Genomic DNA, 19476 nt, shown 5'->3' on the forward strand with positions numbered 1-19476 from the left:
CAGCAGCAGTTTCACTAAACTGAAAATGCATCCTGAGTACTGTAACCCACAATGCCTTTCATAAATATTTTACGCAGGAGGTATTTTGTGACATTATATACTCAGTACAAGATCACAAAGAAATTCAGCGTATTTTTGCTACACTGGTCGTAGGTAACTCTAAAGACTACCACCAAATCAACGATCACGTGGACGGCACAGCTTTCTCCTTTGTTGGCTGCATTTCATTATCTTTAAAAATAAAATTCTTTTAGATTACAACACAGCGGTGTTCAGACGGACAGCTTACAAAGCCAGCTCTGTAAGTTACTGCTTGGTCTGTAGTAATGCTCTGCTCCTAGATAGGATTGAGTTACCATCACTCTGCTTCTTCAGGAAAAATTATTCCGCTGCAATTTTCCAATTCCCTTTGTTTTAGGTTGTGAGAAAGGAATGTGGGAGGTTAGGGAGGGAGGAGAGGGACAGAGAGAGAAGGACAGAGGAAGAGGGGAGGAGGACAGAGAAGGAAAAGGAGGAAGGGAGGAAGGGACCTGGAAGGAAAGGGGGAGGGGCAGGGGAGGGGAGAGAAAGCAGAGGAGGGGCGGGAGGGGGAGGAGGATCCCACAGGAGCACCTCTTTCAGGTTGTTCACCATGAAGCTAAGGGCTGAGCTGCAAAACCAGCATGGCTGTAACAAGTGTCATCCTAGCAATTCCAGGGAGAGGAAAACATCTGGCTTTGGATATTGTGACAGAGGTCCCTGCGATAATCACGTGGTGAATTATCTAAAACAGATATTACCAGAAATGATAATATATGAAAACACTATTTTTTTTTTTGCTAGAAAATGTCAATAAGGTAATATAAAAAGGAATGGATGGAATTAACATTTATATGGTATACTCATTCAATGAAATATTTTGAAGTTATGGGTGGCTCATGATTTATCCACAGATTCACAAATTCTGAGTAGATAAAAAAATGAGCTATATTTAGGGAAACATAAAGTGATTCAGCTGTACACTTTACTCTCTGGTAACAGACAATATCTGGATATTTTTTTAAAAGGAAGTATATCGATTTCATGTAAAAAAGAAAAATTTGTAAAATCAGCAACCCCCCCCATGTGCATTAGAAGGGTGTAGCAGAGTCCCAGTACCCACTGCTGCACTGCTCTTAATATTAGCTAGCATGTTTTTTGTACAATTTTTAAACAAGCTTATGTAAAAATACTGCCTACATTCATCCGTAATGATGCAGTTTCTTAAAGCTATTTAGCAAACCATTACCAAAGATTGTATACTAGTATTCATTCCAGACTGCCAAGAATTTGAACATCTTTAACAAGCACAGGGCAAGGTGTGCCGGGCAGGGGTGTAAAGGTAATACTAAAAAACTAAAAAGGATTCATTTCTTTCATATTTTAGATGATAAAGTTAAATTCACTAAGGGGTACCAGTGAAAACAGCAATTCATGTGAAAGGGAAGGCATTCCCATAAAGGTAAAAAAAAAAATCTTAGTGACATCTCTGCAAAGCATTCTTGATTCTATTATTTGAGGTTCTTGAAAGATGTATAAATTAGTGTTAAAAGGAAAATTTTCCAAAATGTTTTCAAGGGGTGCTTAGGAAGAAGGCTTCCTGATCGAGTACCCTTCCTCAGTTTCATGAACTCATGAACACTTCCTGCCAGTGTCCAAGAATGAGAAGGACAGCACAGAACTGTTTGTTCTCAGACTGAATATTTGATTATTTACCCAAGTTAGTGGACCTGAGCAGGACCGGAAAACATTGTGCTATTGCTGAATACAGCTCAATAAACTTTATTTTCTTTATACCAGTAAGGGACACTTAAAATATATTTACTTTTCATTGGAACATCTTTTCTTATGAGGTGGAAGATGTACTTAAAACAGGTGATGCCTTGCTTTGAGGATAGAAAAAGGAAATCAGAAATACTATGAGTCAAAGGAAAAATAACTTCAAAAGTAGAGAATCAGTTACCCATAGTGAATATCAGCCAGGTGGAGTTTTTCTTGTAAGGTTACCCCATTAGGACAGAAATCAGATATTAAACATGAGGGCCAATCAATCAAAGTCTCCCCATGGTCAACTCAGTAGATACCAAAATGTGACACTGCACAAGCAAGGAGGCTTAGTTTTCAGTGTGATATTTCAAATCCAACCCTGCCATCCTGCGGATGGAAGAACATCTGAACAACAGGAGAACGGCGTTTTGTCATTTGTTTATCTATTTGGGGACTTTAAGCACTTTACTCCTATCTCATTTTCCTCTGTATATTCCATGGCTGAAATTTAACATTAAAAATGGCCTAAGAGAGCAGAGAAAATACAATAAATCCTCCAGACAGCAGCGTCCTGAGTGAAGGATGGGACTTGGCCCGTCACTCAGGCTCTATCACTAATGTAACTTGGACTGATTTGCTCATTTGTCTGAGTAATTTAATCTGAGTCATATCATGGAAACCTATTAAGATTTAAAGCTATATTTAGAGTCCACCCCAATTTTAATGTTACTAAAAAATCCTGCTTTCCTTCTTTACAAAACTGCTTATCAGAACATCCAGTGAGTGGCAAAATAAGTCCATTTAGACTGATTTGGATTTTGCTCAAATGTGCACTCTTTGAGGGAAGAAAAAGCTTAGAGGAAGACACACCTACTCATCCCTTCAGTAGATGTCTGCATGTTGTAGTGTATCTCTCAACTTTAATCAACAACCCATGGTTCTTTCTGAAAAAAATGCAAAAATGATGGTGATAACTCTTGGAGTGAGGTCAGTAGGTTCCTGTAAGGTCAAGAACCTACAAAATAAGTGGAGTCAGCTCACAAGTTCAAGGTCTGGGTGTCCCTTTCAGAGAAAGAGCTTTACAGTGGGAATGAGGGACAGTGTGCAGCGTTCCTTCCACTATTTCAGGTCTTTGAGGACACTAAAGAAAGGACAGGCAAATGCAAACCAGAGAGCACATTTCAGGCTACTGTGGGAAGCAGAGAACAGAAAAAGTGCAGAAAGAAGAGGATTTTCCTAGGGAGGAAGAGTCCCATCTTTGTTTATTCTTATAAGATTGAAGGAAGTTCAGTAGACAGAATGAAAGTATAAAAATGATATTCAAATTAGAATTTAATGCTTCAAATCTGATACAATGTCAGAACTAAAAAAGACCTTAGACATTTATAAGGGTGATGATTCTCAAATTTGGGCTGCTTATCAATATCATATTCCCAAGTCCCATCCCTAGAGACCAATTAGTTTAATAAAATTGATTGACACCCACTGCATTTTAGGCTCCAGGGACAGAGTCATGACTTGCTCCAAATCATTGGCTCTTATTTGAGAATATAAGTGGTCTGCGTATCATACTTTGAGGAACGCTGGTGCTTTTTGACAGTTTTGTTATTGGAATTATTCTCATTTCAGTGTCATATCTTGCCCTTCACTTTGGCATTCAAATGGAATAAAGACAGTCAAATGAAATAGAGCTTTTCCCAGAACAGACAGAGCAAAACAGATCACTCTTTTCTGTCAAGATAATCAGGCAACTGGCTGTCGTGTCACTTGGGACAAATTAATTAATCTGCCTGAGCCTCAATGTCATTATAGGTAAGTAGGAATTAAAAGTAGTCCTTATGCTCTTAGAGTTTTGGGATTTTTATAAGAATTAAATGAGCTGGCTGGGTGTGGTGGTGTATGCCTGTCATCCTAGCACTCTGGAGGCTGAGGCAGGAGGATCGCCACAAGTCCAAGGCCAGCCTGGGCTACATAGTCCAGGCCAGCCTGACCTATATAGTGAGATCCTCTCTCTCTCTCTGTCAAAAAAAAAAAAAAAAAACAAACCAAATAAAAAAAACCACTCAAGTATATGGCCATGTTTATTGTGTATTAGCCAATTACTGTGATTTGTGTACACATTTATTTATGAAGCCTTAGGAGGTGTTTATCTGAGTGAAGTATAGTTGTGAAACTTCAGAGTTGGAAGACACTTCACAGCTCCTTTACGTGTTGTGATTGTGTTTAAATTAGACTGCTAGAGAAGCTCCTTCACTACTTGGAGATGTTTTGCCTTCCAGGATTGTATGTACAATTTTATTTATAAAAAGTCCTGTTACAAAAAGATTGAAAACTGCTAGAAGTCCCACCTCCTCACTGTAAGGAGGGAGACTAGGAAAGCCAGTGACTATGCAAGGTCACACGGCAGCAGTCAGGGGTAGAGCGATACAGTTATCTGCTTCTTTGAAAAGCAGAGTTTAAAATGGAAATGTGTGTAATTATGGCTCAAGTACTTTGCAGATTGAGATCAAGTAAAAATATAGCTATATATATATATAAACAAAAAAGAATATGTGTATTTTGCCTCCTGAGATATTCTCATACATATATTCAATCAAAACCACTTGAAATACGGTCATTCTTTCTTAAGAGGTGAACTATTCTCAACTACTACACAGTGAATTTTCATGCGGACTGTATATGTAGAAAATAGATCTTTTTTAAAAAAATTAAAAGCTTAATTCCTAGTAATTGTAAATTCCAATTATGATAAAATTCATGTCATGGATAATAATTTCTTTTAAAAAATTTCATGAAAATATGGGCTTTATTTGAAGAGAAAAACATACTTTCCATGTTGCCAAAATAAAGTCATATCATTTATATCTTTCTAGAGCAGAGCTTTTTAAAGTTATAATTTGCAGGAAATAATGTTCTTGTGATCTGGAATCGTTTCTTTCTATTTTAAACCCCGACACTGAGAATCACCCGAATCTGGAGTAGCCTGCCCTGTTCAGCACAGGCCTGAGAGGGACCCTAACTTGACAGGTTTTTGATAAATGATACCCTGGCGTGGACAAGGCTAGTTTTTCAGAGCATGAATTCTTATTCTACAGCACTGCAGCTATAAGTTTAGTAGGGGATTATAACCCAAAAATTAAAAACAAAACAAAACTTCCAGGTCTAACTTCTCCCGCCGAGCTCAATGTGTTACGATATGACCCACTTTCAGCAAGCAGGAGGGACGCCTTCCCTAGTAAGGTTCTGGTTATCAGCTTTAGAACTTCTCGACATCACTGACTCCTATTCTGTTTCAGAAAGACCAGCTGTGGGCTCATAGGATTTATTCATAGCTTTGAATTTAGTTCCCGGAAACATTTGAGTAGTGTTAGAGACTATTGAAACCTACTTTTAATTACATTTTTATATTAACAAATTTTTTTGAAAAAAAAAAAAAAAAAACATCTTTGTGTTTAACTACCAATTCAATCTAAATCTACATAAAATAATATATCAAGAGAAAGACATGAGAACCAGTCATATTTACACATTTTTAATATGCTTTGTTAGTATTCAATATGTTTTCATGAACTGATTACTTAAAAACACATGTTTATATTCATATGCTGGATAATTCTCAGTTTTCTGCTGTTTACCCTTTATTGGTTTTTGTGTTCTAAATTTCCACAGGTTTCATGGGATGTAAATTATTTTTTGCAATTTTCTATTTTGGTTTCAAAACCAAATTGAATGTCTCTACTTAAAATGAGTATATTAATTAATCTGTTGAAAACACTTCAGCACCAGAGCGCTGTGGGGGCCGATTAAGAGTGTGACTCGTAAGACTCCCTGGAAGGTAAAACCTACCTTCCGGCATGAACTCTTGCTAGCACTGACAAAAGAGTACAAATATTAATTTAAAAAGTTCCACTATAAACAATCGCCTGTCACAATCTCATTTCAAAAGGAAGACTTAAAAAAATTTAACTTCGTTCCAAAATTTAAAGGAACTAAAGATCCTTTATCTAATTTGAGTGAATAGAAGATGAAATTTAGCAAGGAATGATAGACGTGACAGCTTAATTTTAGTGACTGAATAACACAATCTAGAAGTGAAGCTGGTTGTATTTAAAATAAGCCCCACCACTTAAGGAAGACGAATGCTTTCGGGTGGTGACGGGGGAAGGTTTTACACCTGGGGCAGCTGAAGTTGTTCTCCCTCTAATCCCAGACTGAGGAATTGCAATGTTTACTGTATAGTGCAACAATGAAATGACTTAGATAACACTTGTCTTCATTCCCCAAGAATGACAAGAGATTTGTATTTTTATACAATGACTCTTAATTATCCAACAGGAAATTTATTGCACAATAACGTGAATAGAATTTCAATTTTAAACTGTGTTTGTTCCTTCCTAAATGATACATAAATGATGGCAATTAAAATTCTCCTGGATTGAAATAGGATACTAAAAAGTACTTTTTCCCCCCTAAGATACTCATTCTTGATGTTTTTATTCCTGTGGGTAAAGAGCAAGACTTGAGGTATCTTTCTCCTGTGCAGGAGGGGAGAGACTACCTGTTCAGAATAATTGTGCACAGGTTGTTAACCAGTTCAATTATGGAAAGTCTTGAAATCTTAAAATCATGATTTTGGTTTCAGTCTGACTGATTATTCAGCAATCTCCACATTTGCTAAACTGTAGAGAGAGGGGGAAGTGGTTAAGACTTCAACATCTTTCGTCTTGATTACAATTTAATATACTTAAACTTTAAATATGAAGTGCTTTCCCTTTTTTACATAAGTTATAAAAATAAGAGGCCCTGTTTACAGTTTGCATTTTTATGAAATTTGCAGTTTGAAAAAAAAGCTTTTTAAAAAGTGGTAATTAATGCTTTCCTTTGAATATGCTGTAACCTTTGAATTTTTTTCTCTGAAATAGTTTCTGAATTTAACCCACTAAACATTCGAAGATTGAATTTTTATTTAGCGCTAGAGTAAAAGATACTAGACTGAAGAAAAGCAATTTTTTTCTTCCTGGTTCCATTTAAGCTTTTTCGTATGTGGCACCCCCTTTCTGACAGCTATCAACATTAGATTTAAATTTTATGTATTGACAAAATGCAGTGTACCTCTGGACGCATTGTGCCATTCAGACAGTACTACTATTAAATTTACATACCACAGTTTAAATTACATCCGCTTCAGGAATAGTAAAATGCTAAAACTCAAGTGTCTAACTGCCTTACTGGAATGAGTACAATTTACAAATACAATAATTACATTTTAAAACCATTAACAATATTACACCTAGAAGTAAATACTGTAGGACCAGCCACCATGGTACTGCGTGAAGGCCAGCGTTGCCCGAAGTGACGGACTCGCAGGTGGACCCCTCCCAAGTGCAGATCTGAGTCAGTTCTCGTTCAGCCAGAGTTAAACCTGTCTGTCATACAGCAGTTCCGCATTATTTGACTCCTTCAAATCCTTGCAAAAGATTTTATTAGTTATCTGCCAAGTACTTTCCTGCAAAGGAAACAGCAACAGTTTATCTGCTAGCTTGACCATGTGGTTATTGTATAAATAACATTTCCATTCCTCCACCCTCCCCCTTAGAGCCACCTACTATGTACTTGAGGGTATCATACTAATATAAAATACATAAAGGTTACTAATTTTTGTTTTCCACATCAACCAGATGCCTTTTTGGACTTCAGGAGATCAGTCATTTGTAGAGATTTGGGTTTCGCTGAGAATATGTTGGAACATTAATTCTTGCATTTGAGAATCTAAGTTATGGTAGGAAGCATGCTCAAATAATTTATTTTCCAATTCGGGCCATTGTCGAGAGTCAGAGGGATAGGATTAACGACTGCGTCAGTATAGCAGTCATGCAAAACAAGATTTAGGCACTGGGGAGACAGCTGAGTGGTGCAGCGCCTGCCCAGTTGGATTCCCAACACTGCTAAACAAAACAGTCCTCCCCTGGATTTATACCAATCACTGACGAACATAATCAACCTATTGCTGGGGAACCTCCTACCCCCATTAAAAGGAACTCTCATTTGTACCAAATAAAACCTGTGTCAGGCCACATCTATTTCATGGGCAAACAGTCCGATCTGGGGCCTAGATGCTTATGATTGTTATTGAAATGAAACGTAGACCCTCCCAGGTCTCAGTTAAGCTGGCCACATCTAAAATCCATACAGGCCTCTTGGAGAACAGGTTTTCAAGGTGTCTAATACCCGCTTGCCTTAAACATGTAATAAATTTTGCATGTACGTCTCTTTTTCTTAGTTTTCAGCTGGGAGACAAATCCAAAAGCCAAGAGCATGCGTCTTCTTTGCCAAGGTAATGAAAGTAGAATTTACTGCATTGAGCTCAAACACACATCTACATAGTGGGAATGGCCGCTCAGCTCAGCAGAAGAAGTAGCCAGAGAATTCTTGATTTCTGATTTTAAGTTCATTGTTGTATTTACACTTCATTCAACAACTGGTCTGCCTTCTAAGTGGGATGGAGTTTTAAGGTAAGGGAGGGGAAGATGATCTGAAAACCACAACCTATACCTTCTCAGGGAAGAGGAGCTAAGGCAACCTTATTTTTGCAAATGAATTTCGAGATAGCCAGGTACCTGCAGCAAACCTCTTTTTGATGAGTGAAAACCGATACCCTGCTCCCACAAGTTCAATGTCACAGCCGGAGAGAGTGCTTCCTTCGCTGGTGAACTGCACTACCAATGGGGAAGGTTTGCTCGGACCTTCGGACAACTGAAATCTTGCCAAAAGAGAACCCACCCCTGGAGAAAAAAAAAAAAAAAGAGTATTATAGCAACATGATGGTCAATGTGACATTCCGGATACAATTCTGAAAATTATATTTAAAACTTAACACACGGAATTGGACTTGCTATGACATAATAAATTCTTCAGGGATGAAATAGTGATAAGGAAAATATATCATTGACTACCATGAGAAATTCTCTCTGCACACTGATAAAGTGTAATTCAGCAAAACAATTCTTCAAAATTTGGGGGTGTGCCGTACGGAGGGCCCTGTACTTTCAAGCCTAAGGTTATGTCAGGGGGAAGTGAATGACATGTACTCTACGCAGGGGTCTGGGAGCAGAGGGAGACAGTATCGCTCTTCTCTGCCCAAGGGACACCTGCACGGGGTGAATCTTGCTAGGAAAAGGGGACGAGGATGTCATTGGAGGATTCTTTGCTTTCATTGGTTGAAATACCTAAATGTAAAAGTGGAGTCATCAAGTACTCTGCTTGTTTTTAGTACTGCATGTATTTTGGTTCCTAGCTGGCTGATACCTATGAGTAGTTTTGGCTTTGCGTATTAAACAAAACAAGCCTGTCACCCCCTCACCTCCGTTTTCTGACTTCTGAGAGATATCAGGGATCTTCCACAATATTCTTTGTTGTTCAGCATTCCTGAAAATAAAACAGACAAAGGCTTGCCTAGATGCTTTCTATATTTTTTCCAGATAAAGCCCACTTTTTAAAAAATAAGTCTGCAAAAGTTTAACTGCTATTTAAAAATTAAAAAAGGGTAAACTCGAGTCATTTGTAGGAAGGCTGCACCTTGAGGCCGTGATGTGAAGTGAAATAAATCAGACACACGAGCTTCACTATCACATGGTTTCTCTTGTATGGGAATCCTACAATATAAATAAATTACGGAGCACAACAGAAGTGGATTAATAGGAAACAGGAAGACTGATCTTTCTCCGATGGGAGGAGATCAGGGGTTCGAAGGGGGGAAGGGGATGAACGGAATGAAGACACGTTATGTCTGTGGTCCAACTCCCCAAGATGCGTGCGATTGTTATGAACTGGAAACATGCTAATTAAATTTAAAAATATTTTTTAAAAGGACAAAAACAAAACAGCTACAGTAGTTTCTGCCTCCTGCCTGGAGCCGCTCACAGAAGCCGCCGCCGAGCCCAATGGAAACACCCGTGTTAAGAAGCCTTGCCCCCCAAGTTTGGGCCCAACTTGCGCAACTTAGTGATATAATGAGAACCTGTCTCAGAACAAAACACACAAATGGGTGGGGAGGTAGCTCGGTGTGAAGAGCCTGGTTCCATCCCCAGAGGAGCCCTTCTTACCACACGGCTGGCGGGAGCACAGCCTGGAGCTTGGTCACACCGCCGTCTACAGGGACCAGGAACTGCACGTTATTGAGGGCCACCGCAGTGGCCATGGCGTCTGAGTTGTACTTGTAGTCGATGCGCAGGTCAGTGCTGGCAGGTTCACACCGCCAGTTCACGGCCAGGTTCAGGGGAGTGGACTGAATGCCCTGTGCTGACACCTTGTCAAACGACAGGAAAGAGGACACGTAAGGTGCGACCTTTGATCTGCAACGGAACCAGGAGCTGCGGTTGTCTCCCAAAAGAGTGGTCTCAGTAGCGCAGTGTTCTCATGTTTGTGTTTGTGATTTACCAGTGAGCTCGGGGAAGAGCCCATGGGAGAAAGAGAGCCGGGTCTTCTACAGGAGGTCGCTGAGTGGCCTTGGACGGGCCACCAAAGCCCTCTGAGCCTCAGGTATTCCCTCCTCTGCCAAATGGGAATTGAAACAATAATCTTTACCCACCGGCTGGCGAGGAAGATGGAAAGAGATCAAACTTCACAGAGCCTAACACCCAGCAAGGAACTGAGGTTTTAATAAATGTCACTTAGTAGTATGCTTGCCATTTTTGCTCTTCACAACAAACCAACAGGCTCTTTCTATTCCTTTGTGATTTGCCAAGGTGAGGACTTGAACCCAGCTCCTCTACATGGAAGTGTTGCATTGCAGTTCGACCCGTTTGCAAGTGAGTTAGGCCAAGGAAAAGCTAAGTTAGGAGAATCAACGAATTTCATCTTATGAGAAGACATAAGGGAACAATCCAGTTATAATTTCTTGATTGTTCACTGAATGGTGCATAGACCTCTAAGAAGTTCTGCTCTGAAATGTTCATGTACACCGTAGGGACTGTGTGAGTGGTGCGTTTGTCCTGGGATTTTTATGCATGGGGCTCATGTTTTTGTTTTGGAGAACACACATCACTCCCTAGGAGATGACCGCACACAGTCGCCCCCGGGATGCGCTCTCCAGGCGGGCCTGGTTGCTGTGGAAACCAGTCTGGAATGGGTTTGTTTAGAAGATGAGAGATAGGACTTCTGATTCCAACTACAGCCAGCTGATCATTACAACGGCTTTTAAACTTTAAATGCTGTCAGAAGCACAGTCCTTTCTGCAGATGTGTTCCATCTTTCCTTACTGATGATTTTCTGTCCTGCCTACTCAGCACAACACTTCCTCTACCCACGCTGGTGCCTTTGGCAGAGGTCAAGGGGGAGTTTTTGGTTTTCCTCATTGCTGGGAGGTGGCCAGAAGTGCACATGCCTAGACTTCAGGGAAGCTGCCCCAAATGCTAGTTGTGCCCCACTCCCAACTGCTGTCATTGCTGAAAAACAACTGAATACTAACAAAGGGGATTCTTCAGAGCACACTTAAAAATCAGGGCAGGACTAGGGCTTCTTGCACGTCCCACAGCGCTTGGCAATATACTCGGCTACTGTCTCTTACAGCAGCCTGGGATGTAGCTAGGGAGATGCCGTTATTACCCTCGTCTGCAGCTGAGGAAGCTGAGGGTTTGGACCATTAAATGCCCAAGGTCAGGGGCCTTCAGGAAATCTACTGAATTCAGGGCTCACCTGCACTTGATAGTTTGCACAAAGCTCATACTGCTGTCAAAGAATTAGCTACTTTCTAGGCTCACTTAAAAACAAACCCACAAACTAAACTCCATAGGATTTAAAAGTTCTCACAATTTAAAAATAAATCTGATTTGATGCAATCCCTATCAAAATACCATTAGTATATGTTACAGATCTAGCAAAAACATTCCTAAAATTCATCTGGAACCAGAAGAGACCCAAAACAGCAAAATAAGTTCTGGGCAACAAAGGCAAGGCAGGAGGCATCACAATCCCTGACTTGAAATTATACTACAAAGCTATTGTGATAACATTAGCATCTTATTGGCAACAAAACAGACCTGAGGATCAATGGAACAGACTAGACGATGCAGCTATAACCACAAACACACTCAGCTACCTTATCTTTGACAAAGGGGCCAAACAAGTTCAGTGGAAGAAAGACAGCCTCTTTAATAAATGATGCTGGAAAAACTGGCTCTCCACATGCCGAAGACTAGAACTAGATCCATATCTATCACCATGCACCAAACTAAAGTCAAAATGGATTAAAGATCTAAGTATGAAACAGAAACACTAAATCTACTGGAAGAGAAAGTAGGTAAAAATCTTGATGACATAGGGGTAGGCAGAGAGTTCATGAACAAAAACCAAACTGCACAGGAAATATTTCAAAGAATTAACAACTGGGATCTCATCTTATTGAGAAGTTTTTGCACATCAAAAGAAATCACCAACAGAGTAAACAGAAAACCCACAAATTGGGAAAAATTTTTAGCCAACTCTCCCTCAGATAGAGAACTCCTATCTAGAACATATAAAGAATTGAAAAATAATAAGGCCCCCAAAATTCAAAGGCCCAATCTAAAATTGGGCACCTGAGTTGAATACATAATTCTCAGATGAAGAAATACAAATGGCAAATAAATACATGAAAAAATGTTCAACATCATTAGTCATTTGAAAAATGCAAATTATAACAACACTGAGATTCCTTCTCACCCCAGAAAGAATGGCTACCATCAAGAAATCAACCCATAACAAATGCTGGAGGAGATTGTGAGGAAAACGGAACCCTTCTCCATGGTTGGTGGGACTGTAGATTGGTGCAACCACTGTGGAAATCAGTCTGGAGATTCCCCAGTAAACTGGGATTGGAGGTCCATTCAACCCAGCTATTTCCCTTCTGGATATTTTTCCAGAAGAACTGAAAACATCATATCACAGCAATATATGTGCACCCATGTTTATAGCAGCACAATTCATCATAGCTAAATCTTGGAAACAATCCAAACATCCATCCACCAAGGAATGGATAAAAAAGATGTGGTATTTTTATATAATGGAGTATTACTCAGCCATAAAGAAAGATAAACTAGAGGCTTCTATAGATAAATGGATGCAACTAGAAACCATACTCATAAGTGAAACAAATCACACCCACATGTGTAAACATCGTATTGCCTCCCTAGTATAAGAACCTGAGAGAGTAAGTAAGATCTGAAAGATAGACATTGTGAAAGGGAAGGAAACTGCTCAAAAAGGAAGAACAGCTGGGGTGAGGTAAAAGGGAAAAAAAGAAAAAAGAATGAAGGAAAAACGTATATATACACACACAAGATAGCTAAGGTAATTAGCTTAGGTAACTACTAAGTTCTAAGGGTTTATTGAAAGGAACAGCTATCGTGTAATTGTTTGATGAATCTTACATGCCTAGACCTGGTTATCTGAGTAATCACTCTGAAGATAACAATATGTAATATGACAACAATTGTTCATTTCCTATCACCTTGTTTTGAAATTCTGTATCATTTTTATTGTTTTTATGTTGTTTTGTTTATGTCTTTGTTTTTGTTACTTTCTCTTTCAAATAAAAAAATACAAATAAATCTGAAATAAAAATGTAAATGCAAATGCAGTGCTTGTAGTTAGAATTCATGAAGGAAAATGACCCCAATTTTATCTTCACACTTGGACACGAGAAGCACAAGGGAACCCTGACATTTAACCTGTCGTGCAGGGAAAAGTTCCGCTGCGAGATTCCCCTTTTCACTCCTTTTCATTTCTTTCACAAGCTTCAAGAGCCACCTAACAAGTTTGGGAGAAAATTTTTAAAATTCATGTTCTATCATATTTTAATTATAAAGTGATGAATGTATGACACGTTATGTTCCTTAGTTATATATTATCTATAATGTCCAAAGTTTAAATGATATCATTCTTATAGGAAATATGCTATATTTGTTTGCATTTTTGTAAAATGTACCATCCTAGGGGTAGGTCACAGTCAATCGTTTCTTTACAGTACATTAAATGTTTTTTTAAAGCATAGAATGTTTTAGAATCACTCAGGGAACATATAAAAAATGCAGACACCTGAGTCATATACTGAGCCAAATAAACAAAATTCTCTGGAGTGTCAGAGTGAAGATACACATCTACTAGTTTCCATGTTTACTTAATATACATTTATATATAAGTATATATTTGTTAATATATATTTGCATATCTCTATTAAGCACTAATTCAGTAGCAGTATTTGTTTGCTAGGTGTTTCTTAACCCAAAGTGGCTCACATATCAGGATTTACTATCACTAGCACTAATCCAACACCTCTTATTTCAAATGATTCAAAGTAAACAATGTGGGTTTTTCTAGTGCAATCGTCCTAGAAAGCAGTTCTAATATAACTTAATGTTAAGAAGTAATTCAATATCAAGAGAACGTTTGGTACAACACAGTATTGTGTTTGAGAACTCTCTGTGTCCGCAGTTGTCCTTACCTGAAAGTATTAGTGATCTAGTAAAGAAGCCTGTTTCAAATAAGGCTCCATGGACCCCGGTACCTCACTCACTCCAGCCACCTGATTCCTGGGGTCACGGTTTGTGGGCTGGAACCAGGGCCTTGTGCATTCTAGGTAAGTGCTGTACTCTGAGTGCATTCCCTGCCCTCCTAGGCCATAGTTAGTGGGTAGTAATTTTGTGATCAAAGATGTTCTATTAGTTTTGTGCTTGAAAAACTAATACAGCAAGCTGGATTGTAGTAGAAACCAGCACATCTCAAACACGACTGCACTTCTGAGTTACTGGGGAGCTCGTGAACAGATGCTAGTGCTGAATTGGTGCGTTCTGTTGGCTGTGTCTGGGTACACCTCCTCCTCTAAGTCATGGGCGTCACTATAGCATCTCAGCAACGGGAGAGCTAATACACTAATGGCCTTAGCAATAGGACAGGGATCTATTGTAAAAGTACAATTTTAGTGGGTATAATTTTTGGCAACTTCATTTTTTTGTGGCATATTTCTGCTCTTTTTAAATAAAAATACTTCACTTGTAAGTTTAAACTAAGAATATGTGTGAATACCCTTGTCACCATTCCTCAAATAGTCCTTTCAAGCTTCTCTTTTCTTGTAATTATAGCTTTTGTATAATATTGAAAGGAATGTTACTTTACTTACTTTCACGCAATACGAGGTCATATAGAATATAAACTTGTACTGTGAAAGAGACACCTTGACCGCATAAATAGGCTTACCTGATATTTGAGCATGTCCACATTATAATAGGTGGCCTGGGGCTTTTGTTCAGATACTTTTTTTAGATGAGTCATCAAGTTTGGCATGTTTACCCAGAATTCCTTGGTGTTGGCATCGTTTTGTGTGTTATCGCTATTCAATTGGGAAGAAAGATAGTTGAGTAGCATCATAACCAATATCATCTACAAAAGAAACACCTTAGCAAGTATCTGTCTGAGTTCTATGTCCATCTTGACAACTGGTAAAATTATAGTATTCACAGCATTACGGCTTTAGTACAAACAGTTTAAATGGTGTTCTATTAACAGATTAATATACATATATTGCTGTAAATCTCAGTGAGTAGCCATTTCTATTAATCAGTATTGATGGTAAATGACTGCTTCAAAGAGTGAATTATTTTTTAAAGCAAACTTAGTGACCCAAAGACATCCCGAGGGGTCTCATGAAAGGTCACCTGGCTGTAAAAACATTGCCAAGCATGGCAAAACTGGGTTCAGGGAGGCGAGCAATTGCTGTGGTCCAGCAAAGTGACAGTGGCCCCTTTACAAGTGAAGTTTTAGTAAAGTACAGTGGCCACTGTAGAGGGAGATCTTTAGATGAAATATCAGGACTTGCCAGAAAGGAGGACATCAAGAATGACTTCTGTTTGCAGAGAAGTAATTTGACATAGTTGATCTATTCAATGTCCTGTATGTATAAATATCTGGCTGAGCATATATAAATGTATACTGGAGACTCATTTCAGGTTTAATAGAAAATGTTAAAAAATATATTTATTTAAACAAATATGCTTGAGATTCTTTGACGTTATACATGTAAAATTCCATCGAAACAATTACTGTTCAAATGAAATTATCTTTCACAGAAAAGATTTTCAAGCTCATGTGAAGAGGCGCTTACCATTCAAACATTATTAAGTTTAAAAAGGTGCTAATACAACAGGAAGAATTTCCTATTTTTTTGGTTCATCACCCACCATCCCTATGCACTGTCTACTGATCATTAACATAATGAATAAATTGTCACTAATACAGGTTTTATGACTTTAAATCCTCTTTAACCAGTTTAACTAGTTGGCTATTAAACTATACATAGGCAGCTACTCACACACACAGTCACCCATGGAAACGTTAACGGCTGGTTAAAGTTTTATGCCTGAATCTACTCTGTTAGCTACAGTGCTAGGGTACGCCCTTCACGCAAATACAAAGTGCTAAGCCACCCAAAGCTCTAAAAATGTATGCGAAGTCATATTTACCAGCAGAGAAGCTGGGGGTTTGGCAGCACATGTTCTAACCTGCTGAAATTTATCACCCGGAAAGTCAGGGCAGCTGGGGATGGGTTGTTGGCAAAGTGTCTGGTGATGCCGGCAGGGAAAGACAACACCATCTCTCCAGTAATCTTCACGATACATCTGGATAGCAAAACATGGGACAGGAAAGAGAGGAAACCCAGGTCAGTCAGCTGGGATCAAAACAGTCGTGAGAAGATGAGAGTTGTGTAGCAGTGTAAAACAACACGAGAGCCAGGCGTGGTGGCGACGCCTGTAATACCAGCACTAGGGAGCTGAGGCAGGAGGATCATAGCGAGTTCGAGACCAGCCTGGGCTACAAAGTGAACTCAAGGCCAGCCTGAACTGCATAGGGAGACTCTGTCTCAAAAAGACAAAAATAAAACAAAAACAAAAACAAAAAACCAAAAAACAAGAGACAAAAGGCAAGTGCACCCCACCCCTGCTCCAATACTGGGAATTGAACCCGGGACCTTCAGATTGAGAGACATCCCCAGCCTCTAAAATTTTTTTTTTTTTATTTTGAGACAGGGTCTTATTAAGTCATTAAACTGCGCAAGCTGGGCTCACACTTGTGATCCTCTTGCCTGAGCTTCCCAGAGTGCTTGGATTATAAGCCAGCACCACTGTGGGAGAAGGCAAGCCTTTACACACCACGGCCAGCAGTGAAATCATTTCTAACACGTCTGCACATGCTGTGCTTACCAGCCACCAAACTACTTTAGTGAATGTGTTTTGAGCTACAGGAAGCAAGGTGTCAGGTCTTCATACGCAGAATCATCTATGCTTACGATGCTTTTAATTACATTTATTGGTACATTTTAGGTATATATAATGATTACATTCATCACGGGGAATTTGCACCTGCACATGATATAACTTGATTCTTTTTTCCCCATTCTTCCATCCTCCCTTGAACCTCTCCTCCCCTCCCTATTTACAAAAGCTTTGTTTCCATTTTCTCCTGCTTTTCTTGTTATTTTTTTCTTTCCCCTTTCTTTCCTTCTCCCTCCCCACTCTGTAGTTCTCCTTCCAATTTGGACATTTTCTTCCTATTTCACAGTATCTGTTATACATCTGGTCCTTATTTACACTTTCAGTTTCTTATACCAGAGAGATAACGTGATATTTATGCATGTATGTATGGTTTATTTCACTGAAGAGTATGGCCTCTAGGTCTGTCTGTTAGCTAGAAATGTCTCAAGCTTATCCTTCTTTATGACAGAGTAGTACTACATTATATTTAAAAAAAACCCCTCCTATTCTTTATCCATTCATCAGTTGATGGGTATTTGGGCTGTTTCCAAGATTTGGTTATTACAAACTATGCCACTATAAATATGAGTGTGTGATATGATATTTTTAATTCTCTCAGGAAGGTAGCAAGAAGAAGAATAGCTGAGGAACCTGTTGTTCTAGTTTTTTGAGGAAGCTCCACACTGATTTCCACAGTTGTTGCACCAGTCAACATTCCCACCGACAATGGAGAAGACTTCCTTTTTCCCCACAGGCCTGCTGGCATTTGTTGCTGGCTAATTTCTGGATGATAGCCTTTTTGGAGTGAGACGGAATGTCAGTGTCATTTTAATTTGCAATTCTTGAATGACCAGTGATGTTGAACATGTTTTCATGAATTTATTTGCTGTTTCTACTTCCTCCTCAGAGAAGTGTCTATTCATTTCAGATGCCCATTTTTGGATTGGGTCTTTAAATTTTTGGAGTCTGATTTTTTTTTCAGTTCTTTATGTATTCTAAAGTACTCCTTTGTCAGGGGAAGAGCTGGCAAATTTTTTTTCCCACACTGTGGGTTGTCTTTTTACTCTGTTGGTGATTTCTCTTGCTGTGCAAAAGCTTTTTAACAAAATAAGATCCCAGTTGTTGATTCTTTGCATTACTTCCCTGTGGTCTGGATTTTGTTGATTAAAGTCTTTGCTTACACCAATGTCTTCAAGAGTCCTGCCTATTTTATCTTCCAGCAGATTTAGTGTTTCTGTTTTAATATTTAGGTCTTTGACCCATTTTGATTTTAGTTTAGTGCATAGTGAAAGATACGGGTCTAATTTTAATCTTCAGCATGTAGAAAGCCAATTTTTCCAGCACCCTTTATTAAAAAGGTGTTCTTTTTTTTAGTGAATGTATTTGGCGCTTTTGTCACAGATAAGGTGGCTGAGTATGTCTAGAGTTGTTCCTGCATCTTCTAGTCTGTTCCACTGATTTTCAGGTCTTTAAAAAAATTTTTTTCAAGTACCATGCTAATTTTATCACAGTAGCTTTGTAGTATAATTTCAAGTGAGGGGTTGTGATGCCCCCTGCCTTGCCCCTGTTGCCCAGAATTGCCTTTGCTATTCTAGGTCTCTTCTGGTTCCAAATGAATTTTAGGATTGTTTTCTCTAATTTTGTGTGCTATACTGTTGAATTTTGATTGGGATTGCATTAAATCTGTATAGCAATTTTGGAAGTATGGCCATTTTCACTATATTAATTCTTCCTATCCAAGAACAAGGGATATCTTTCTATTTTCTGATAGCCTCTTCAATCTCCTCTTTCAGAGTACTGTAGTTTTCAATGGAGAGATCCTTTACTTCCTTTGTTAGACTGATCCCTAGGTATTTCAATTTTTTTGATGTTATTGTAAAAGGTATGGTTTCCCTAATTTCTCTCTCAGTGAGTTTCTTACTTGTGTACAGGAAAACTATTGATTTTTGAGTATTGACTTTGTATCCAGCTATGCAAATGAATATGTTATTAAATCTAGAAATCTCTTGGTGGAGTATCATGTCATCTGCAAATAATGATAATTTAACTTCTTTTCCTATCTTTATTCCTTTTATTTCTTTCTCTTGTCTAATTGCTCTGGCTAGTATTTCCAGAACTATATTGAAAAAGAGTGTTGACAGTGGACATCCTTGCCTTGTTCCTGATTTTAGAGTGAAAGCTTTTGGTTTTTTGTCTGTTTAGTATGATGTTGGCTATTGGTTTGTCATAGATGGGTTTTATCAGATTGAGATAAAAATCATCTATTTCAATTTTCAGTGTTTCAAATAATGAATGGGTGTTGGACTTCGTCAGATGCTTTTCCTGCATCTGTTCAGATGATCCTGTGGTTTTTGCCCTTGGTTCTGGTAATATGGTATATTACATTTATCGATTTGCATATGTTGAATGA

General features: G+C 38.7%; 1 protein-coding gene across 5 annotated transcripts in view; it reads right to left on the reverse strand.

Moving 5' to 3' along the window:
- Positions 1-5301: 5301 nt before the first annotated feature.
- The window catches only part of Sgip1 (SH3-domain GRB2-like (endophilin) interacting protein 1), a 197766-nt gene continuing 183591 nt past the window's right edge, over positions 5302-19476 (reverse strand). For all 5 annotated transcript variants that reach the window (XM_013514519.1, XM_013514518.1, XM_013514517.1 and 2 more), the window contains 6 exons: positions 16278-16433; positions 15016-15148; positions 9888-10090; positions 9146-9210; positions 8403-8567; positions 5302-7291 (listed from right to left, as the gene is read on the reverse strand). In XM_013514519.1, coding sequence (XP_013369973.1) covers positions 7269-7291; positions 8403-8567; positions 9146-9210; positions 9888-10090; positions 15016-15148; positions 16278-16433 — 745 coding nt within the window. In that variant the 3' untranslated portion in view covers positions 5302-7268. The remainder of the gene's footprint in view (positions 7292-8402; positions 8568-9145; positions 9211-9887; positions 10091-15015; positions 15149-16277; positions 16434-19476) is intronic.

This window comes from Chinchilla lanigera, unplaced genomic scaffold (genome assembly GCF_000276665.1).
Source record: "Chinchilla lanigera isolate Chin_1 unplaced genomic scaffold, ChiLan1.0 scaffold00022, whole genome shotgun sequence".
Classification (NCBI taxonomy): domain Eukaryota; kingdom Metazoa; phylum Chordata; class Mammalia; order Rodentia; family Chinchillidae; genus Chinchilla; species Chinchilla lanigera.